At 46.0% G+C, this 8,269-nt stretch overlaps 1 protein-coding gene across 2 annotated transcripts in view; it reads right to left on the bottom strand.

The window, feature by feature from the left end:
• Positions 1–379: 379 nt before the first annotated feature.
• LOC129718744 (zinc finger protein 2) overlaps positions 380–8,269 on the bottom strand; it is a 43,951-nt gene continuing 36,061 nt past the window's right edge. For both annotated transcript variants that reach the window (XM_055669786.1, XM_055669784.1), the window contains exons 6-8: positions 3,603–5,680; positions 1,686–3,548; positions 380–1,626 (exon numbers count right to left, since the gene is read on the bottom strand). In XM_055669786.1, the coding sequence (XP_055525761.1) occupies positions 1,315–1,626; positions 1,686–3,548; positions 3,603–5,680 (4,253 nt within the window). In that variant the 3' untranslated portion in view covers positions 380–1,314. The remainder of the gene's footprint in view (positions 1,627–1,685; positions 3,549–3,602; positions 5,681–8,269) is intronic.

Raw genomic sequence — 8,269 nt, 5'->3', positions numbered from 1 at the left:
GAGTTATTTTTTAAATATTAGCCAGTAGTAAGAAAATTGGCTACGATTATTTTCTAAAAATGGTCAAACAATAGGATATATGGTTTAAGTGAAAATGCAAAAATGTTCTGAAGGTGCGGCTCTTTCAAAAACATTCTGCTAGTTGAAATCAATTTTACCGTCTACTGTTAGAACTTAATCGAAAGTGATGTCTTAAAGGAAAACGTGTTTATAAAAGTAGGAACCTTTCTCGTGAATCTTGTTAAGATTCTTCGGCATTTCTATGTGAGAAAAGTTATTTATCACGACAATTGTGGTGATTGAAATGCAATAAATTTACATTTCGGTTGATTTTGGGGTGCTGGAGTTTCGAAACGAAATAACAAATGTTTATTCAAAGTTGTTTTGTTTTAGGTCTTTTTTTTATAACAATCTCCGTGATGTTGTGTGGATCATCTATAGTTCGCCTGCCTGCTTGCTGTTTAATAATAAAATTTTTCAATAGTTCAAATAAAAAAACTGACAAAACAATATTTAATTATCTATATCCGATCTCAGGGTCGAGCAGTTCTGGATTGTTTGCTGTGAATTGAATTCTTACTTTCTTACTACAACTGTTTTTGTTTTTGCTTTTTTGTTTCTCTGCTTTCGCTTGCTGTTCACTTTCGTTCACTACCACGCGCTCACAATCGTATAATATATGGCAAATCGGTTACGAAACAGTGTTTGTATTGTTTCGTGTTTTTTGTTTTGTTTCTTAGTTTTTGTTTCACTCTCAATTAGCTTAATATACTTCATCTTGCTTGCTTGTTTGCTTTCAGTTTAGGAACTTTCACATTACATTTGATGCGGGGATTTCTTCGCGATTTTTTTTTTCTTAGTTTCTTATCTCGTTTCTATATGTTTTGTTTTACTTGTATATCAAAATATTCTTTTAGAAAATAGTAACTTTTTTGCGAGAGGAAGAGGAAATAAACTTCTGCCTGTTTAGTTCAGTTATTTCATGCTTCGAGTTTTTCGTTTTGTTTCTTTTTTTAGGAGATGTCGTCAATTTAAACCGAAACAAAAACGGGGGGTTGTGAGAGAATCGAAAAGAGAAAAAATAACAGGAAGGAGCTTGTTTTTAGGGGGTTTAACATAAGAAAGCGCCAGCGCTAGTTATCTAAAAATGACGAGTGGAATGTAATTTTTTTTGTTGACTTTAAACTAATCACTGGAAATGTTCAACTTAGAGTGGTGGAATGTTACGGGCGGGGGAGGAGGGCGCTAACGGAACAACGGAAGAAGGGAAGAGGAGAAGTCCAACGTCGGATCCTCCTCGGAAGGGGCCTTCCATTAGAAGGGGCAGTCGTTTTCGCGCGGTTGGAACTCCCGTCGGCTGACGTCCATGCTGGAGTCCGAGTCCTCGCTGCCGCTGGTGAAGGAGTGCGCAATCTGGGCGGCCGCCAGTTGCGCCTTGGCCGAACGTTTGTTGCTTTCCTCCTTGAAGCAGTGGTTCTTCTGGTGGCGAATTAGCTCGTAGTACCGCTGGAACACCAGGTTGCACTTCTTGCAGGTGTAGTTGATGTTGATCGCCTTCTTCTCGTCCGTCTCGAAGGTCGGATTCGGTTGATTCTCGTAGATCTTGCGCTGCTTCTGGCGGGCGTTCTGTTGAAGAACCAATTTGTTTTAAACAATTATAGTGGAAGAAAGTCGTCAACACCTACCTGAAACCAAACGACGATAACCCGCGGGGACAGCATCAACAGTTTGCTCAAGTACTCCAGATCACTGTCCTTTGGGTAGGAATTGTTCTCGAAAAACTCCTGCAGTACCTTGATCTGGTAGTCGGTAAACCGGGTCCGATTGGCACGCTTTCCGTTGGAGCAAGTGACGGCCTGGTTTTGGGACAGCTGCTGATGCAGCCCACCAGCAATCGAAGTCGGTGGTGAAATGACCGGACTCTCGATCGGACTGGGGATCTTGATTTCTTCCATCAACCCGGGCGTACCGAGCGGGCGAGCTTCCATGTGCTTCTTCAGACTGATGGCACTGGGCGGGCGCATCGGAAGGGGACTGGAGTTGCTGGAATCGATCTGCAGATCGACCGGCGTAGGGGAGGCATTAGAGGAGGTTTCGGATTTGATTTTTTTCTTTTTGTTCGACATCAGCTCCTTGCTTAGGTTCAGGTTGTTCAGGTCGGGAGCTTGGGAGAAAAAGTTGGCAACGTTGGCTTGCAGTTGGGATGCTTGGTCGTGTTGGCTCTGGAAGTCAGAGCCGAAGTTATCCGGAAAAAGGTTTTTATTTAGCTGAAAGTTACCCAACTCCTGATTGGCCTGATGCTTGGAGAGGGATTCCATGAGGGATTTGGAAAAACTTTGCTTCATCTCGTTCAGCTTGAGATCGACCGCATTCTGCGAGGTGTCCTGGGAGTCGTTGGACTTGAAGGAGGTGTCCAGGTCGACTACTTTTGTTTCACCGGTGCGCTCGTACTCTTCGACGTTGAGCTTCGTCGAGGGTGGAATGCTGAAGTTGTACGGACTGTCCTTGGAGCGTTGGCGTTCCTTGAAGAGGGTATTGCGGAACCAGTGCTTGACAACCTTAGGCGGAAGGTTAGCCTTGATGGACATTTCCTGGATGCTCTCCTCACTGGGTGAGTTGTTGATGTCGAAGTGGGAACGCAAAATACGTAGCTGTTCATCTGTAATACGAGTTCGAGCGCGTTTCTGGGTGCACGGTTGCTGCTGTGGGGGTTGTGGGGGCATTTTGGATTCCAGATTGTGGGACATGAGGTTCAAATCGAGCGGAGGTTTGCCGTTGAGGTTCGACTGCATTACTCCCGGGGGTAATTTAGTTTTGTCCACCGGAATGACCTTCTCGAGGTCGGTTTTAGCTGTTATATCAGGAACTTTTGGCGGTACAGCGCCGAAGTTCAGCTGAGGTGCGAGGTTTAGATAGCTAAGCGACATCAAGTGGTGGAAGTGCATGAAATTTAGTACGTTCAAAGCGTTCGGGCCCAGTTTGTTGTTCGGATCGGTGGCAAACTGAAGCAGCGAGGCGTTTTTCAAAAAATTCGGATCCATCAAATTGGCGGTTGGATCCATCGGGAAGGGCGACTTCCCTAGCAGCGCTTCCGGGGTTAAATCAAACCCGGGCAAGGGGTTAACCTTCGCCAGTTCATTCAGGGCTTGCTGCTGAAAGCCTTCGGCGAAGTTTTCCGGAGTGGGATTGCTGTTTTCCATCATTTTCTTCTTCAGAGCTAAGCACTCCGGACTTAGCTCGAGGTGAGTTTCCAGAGTAGGTTTATTAGGGAACACCTGGAAACAGCACTCGCAAATGGCAATCTCTGGCTTGTCCAAGCCGGTCATGGTACCTCCCAAGCCAAGAGCTCCCATCATGGGGTTCAACATGGCCGGTTGTTGGGGCATCTGCTGCTGCTGCTGCGGAAGTTGCGGCTGTGGTTGAAGATCGGCTGGAGATTTTATCTTACGCATTGGCGTATCGTCGATGAAGTTCGGGGACTCGTGACTCTCCGGAATCGTCTGAATCAGTGAAAATTCCGGTTTCTTCTTATCGAGTGGCTGCAATTGCTGCAAAACAAAAATTTAAATTTTTAAAATAAATTTTTAAATAAAAAAACTCACATTATTAAACATGCTCCGCTCCTGCAGCCGGCATGCTCTGGTCTGATGCAGCACACTCCTCATGTGAATATCCAGCGTGCTTCCCTGGGTGTACGCCACGTTGCAGATATCGCACTTGAACTTCTTTCTAGCCGTTTCCTTCTCCTCCAGATCTTTCCGCTTCTCGCCACCCTCGGCAAACATTTGCATCCCAAATGGCTTAAAATCGGGCGGCTGCTTATCCCCACCGCCGCCATGTTCGCACCCATCCCCCTCCCCCATGGCAGCCCCAATCTGAAACGGGAACGGGTGCTGCTTGTCGGACTTCAGCTTCTTCAGCTTGTTCAAGTGGGACACACTATTGTAGTGCACCAGGAGGATGTTCTTCTGGGTGAAGCTCTCCATGCAGATCGTGCACTTGAAGGGCCGATTCGGGTTGGTGAACTTCTCCGACTTAATATCGTAGAACAACTGCTGCTTATTGGCCATACCCGCCAGACTGTCCGCCGCGGCTTTTTCCTTCTCCTTCGACATATGGAATGCCGTGGCCATATGTCGCTCGAGAGCCGCCGCATCGGTGAAGTTAAAGCGACAATCGTTGCAGGAGATCTTCGCGACGACCGTTCCTCCACCTCCACCACCACCATCCGAGCCGTCCAAGCTCTTGTCGTAGTACAAACTACTCTTGCTACTCATCGACTTCTCACTGAGCCGATCCTCGTCCGCACTGTCCCGCGTTTGGCTCCGATCCGACTTGGGACTCATGCCGTTCTTGTTGTTCATCATCTTTCGCTTCAGATCTTTGAAGAAGAGAATCGACGCCGCGTCCTGCTGTTGTTGGGTTTCGGAGCCCCCCTTCGGGGCGGACGATTCTTGCGGGTGCTTCTCTGTGATGTGGCTCGTGAGAGAGTTGATGTTCTTGAAGGTGGCATCGCAGTAGAAGCACTTGGTCGATTCCCGCAGCGAGTGATAGAACAGATGACGGTTCAGTTTTTCATGCGTCTTGAACGCAAACGGGCACAACTTGCAACGGTACTTGTAGGTGTGATTCTCCGAGATCAGAAAATTGAGATGGTTTGCCTTGAAGTGCTGGTGCAGATCGGAGAGGTTGTCGAATGCGTCCTTGCAGTCGTTCAGGAAGCAGGCGAGATCCTCCGAGTCAGCGTTCCGCTTGAAGTGATTGCTTTCGTTGCAGTGTATCTTCAGGTCTACCATCGAGTCGAAGCAGACCTTACAGAAGGAGCATTTGATCTCCGGCGAGGGCGAGGTTTCCTTCTTCGGCGACTTGTCCGGACTACTGCCAAGCTGCTGTTGTTTGGTGGTCTTAAGAAATTGCGAGGTATCAACCAGCTTCAGCAGTCGGTTCAAGCCTTCCATCTTAATGTTGTGCACTCGGATTACGTGCGTTTCCACGTTCACCTGATCCAGGAACGTCTCCGGACACAGCGGACAGGACACTGTCTGCAGGTGATGTTTCTCGATTTTATCTCCATCTCCATCCTTTCCACCTCCCATGTAGCTTTCGAGAATCTCCGCTAGATTGCCGTGCTTCAGATCGTTGCAGTTCTCCTTGAAGGCGAAAGTGTCGTTCATAAAGGTAACCTTCTCGATGAGCCGCAGGTTCTGAGCACAGCGAGCCTCCGTTAGCGTGCGCAGGTAGTCGAACGGTTTCTTCTGCATCGTCGATGGCACATTCAAATTGGGGAAGTCCTGCGCGAGCAGCTCGTTCCCAATGTTGTGATTCGCCAGCAAGTGCTGCATCACGTTGATCTTCTTCGAGGAGAAATCGTTGCACACACTGCAAACTAGACAGCGATCCTTGCAGGTCGAACCACCGCCGTCGCCATTGTGGCCGGAACCAGCAGTTCCGGTGGTGACACCGGACGCACTGATGCTGCCACTTTTGCCGTTGCAGTTTTCCCCGTTCCAGGGTTTCTTCTCCTGCAGGATGCTGCACAGGGTCCCGAGTGTGCTACTGGTGCTGCTGCTGCTACTACTGCCGCCACTACCACTGCCGCTGCCACCGCCACCACTACCACCGTTGTTGTTGTCTCCGGTAGCCGCCGAGGCCGAGTCCATTGCATCCTGGGATTCGGCGCCTGTGGGGGGGGGGGAAAATCAGAAATGGAAGCTTAATTTTTTTAGCCCACTACAAAGTTACAAACAGTTTCAGATAAGGCTGATGTTATCGAGCAGCCAAACCAGCAGATTTCCCCTTTTCAACATTATGTAATCGAATCCACTGCTTGTATTACAGATTTCCATTTTTTGTTTGGGTTTTATATCAGATTGTGGGCAGTTTTGTGTGTATCCTTTTCACAGGTTATAACTGGAAAAAGTACTTGATTTTATACGCTTACGTTACTGTATTTGTGAAATTTCAGACCGCTTTACATTGTAACAAGTGGTTAGCAGTTCGGAATAAGTTTGCGCCTTTTGATCTGTACCATGAAAAAAAATATACGGAGTCCGAGAGTGCCAATGGAGGCGTTCACAATGAAAGCTGCAGAAAGATAACCATAACAGATGAAGATATTAAAAGCCGGAAAGTGTTAAATCAATGAAATCTAGCAAGTACGATGTACATAATCTTCATAAGGGATTAAAATATTCATGAAACAATTAGTACATGGTTTGCCGGTAAGCCAAAAGTAAACTAAGCGACATCCATAAATTGCGTAACGTAAAAAATACCATTTTTTACCTCCCCTCTTATGTTACAAAACGTAACGGTAACGTCTACCCTCTCCTGAAAATAACGTAACGTAATAGAAGAGTTTGTTTAATAAAAAAGATCAATTTTTGGAATAACTCAATGCTGATCTTATCTCCCCATGCCCCTATGTAACGACTTGTAACGCTCAAAGGTGCTCCCTTTCCCCCCTATAAGTGTAATGTAATTTATAGATGCCGCCCTATATTTCGGGACGGTCACAACCAGCAAAATGGCCACGTGTGACCTGCGTACGTTAAAAGTTTTTCTGATAGTGCGAGAGATAAAGTAGCAAGTAGAATTTAACAAAAAAGTTAACATAGAACATCGCATCGAGCACGTTTTAAAACATACGGAGATCAGCCATATTGCTTCTAGTAGAAAAGACAGAATAGTTTTTTCAAAATCAATGTTGCAAATCTTCGCCGTGAGCGTTCGTCAACTTCTACAGGCCTGTCTGGCAGTGTGTACTTCGCCACCCCCTTTTGATAATAGAGCCCAGCTGTTCGTCGTACGTATTCGAATCATCTAAAGTGCAGCGCCTTCGTAAAGATGTACGCCAACTGCTTGTCAGTTTACATAGGTTCCACTTGCATTCTTTAAGCTGCGATGTGGTCGCGTATAAAACGGCAGGTATTTGATGTTAGGTTTAGGGCTATCTCTTCGCAACTTCTGTGGTCCTTATAGATCGTCACCAGTTGCGTATTTTAATACAACAGCATGCAGAAAACCCGAGAATTAAACCACGAGATTGTGGCCGTAAATTTCGAACAAGAAGCCACTTACTGATTTGCGAACCACTGTGGCCGCATCAGCGTAAGGGAAATAATCTTCGTTGAACTTGGCGTCTCTTGCAATAACGGTTTTGTTCGCCAATTTGTCCCTGGTACACATTCGCATCCTAATCAATCGTTACCATTTCCGGGTTAATTTCGTTTTTTTTGTTGATTCGGAATTCATGTCATAGCATCACATCCAGAAATTCGTATCATGTCAAGTTCTGATTTTACGTTTATCCACTTCTATGCAGGAGTCATCCAATCCAATCGAAACAATACTAAATAACGTGCTACATTCCATGCCAGTGATTTGAGTAAATGCTCCTCAACGGACGTGTGGCTCGTTCTCTAACACTCTCAAACGGCTCCCGGCACTACTTTAGAATACCACACGTTTCGCAGAACCCAATCCAATTCAGCTTTTTCGCAAAAGCACAAAACCATGACCACTATCTCGTGTTTCGCAAGAGTGTTTTAGTGCTTGTTGACTTGCATGATCCATACAACGATGCCACACTTCTCGGCTACACTGATATAAACTTGCGCAAATGAAACGACGTTCAAAGTCAGCAAGTACGTATTGCCACGAAGGTACGCCGCACCGATCAGTAAGAGTAAGTACTTCTTGCCCGAGACCGAGAGATACGGCAGCAGTACTTCGTTCTGGATTGAGAAAGAGACGAACTCAGACAAACGTTAACGGAGATAGAGTATATTATTGAAAAACTCCTTTACGCCTTCTCCATGAGCGCTTAACAATTTCCCAAGGATTGCTTGGCAGTGCCTACTTTTTTAAAAATGCTTATAATATAAACATAACAATGATGAGCGGGGGTGGGGCGCTTAATTTGATTTCGCCTGCTGCTCAAATCACCCTTCGTCCGCCCCTGGGTACGAGACTTATTGCAGGCTTTGAAAGCCGACCGTGAAATTTAACAACGATGAAAACGATCTGGGGATCGGCAACAAGCGAATACCGAATTGAAAATGTTTGTTTTTTCTTACTGAGCGGCGTGCAACAGCGTCTGATCCGGAGCAGATAGCTGAGTAATGAGTAGCGATGTCTTATGAGACCAAAATTCTGTTGGTTTCGATAAGGCATCATCCAAAAAAAAAAAAAACATTCAACGAAAAGGGACAATAATTGAAAACTCGGAACAAGGAAGATCTGAGTTTTAGCAGGAAATTGCAGAAAG

This window comes from Wyeomyia smithii, chromosome 1, assembly GCF_029784165.1.
Source record: "Wyeomyia smithii strain HCP4-BCI-WySm-NY-G18 chromosome 1, ASM2978416v1, whole genome shotgun sequence".
Lineage (NCBI taxonomy): Eukaryota > Metazoa > Arthropoda > Insecta > Diptera > Culicidae > Wyeomyia > Wyeomyia smithii.
Note: the sequence above shows the minus strand (reverse complement) of the source record. Positions and strands in the feature narration are given on the sequence as shown.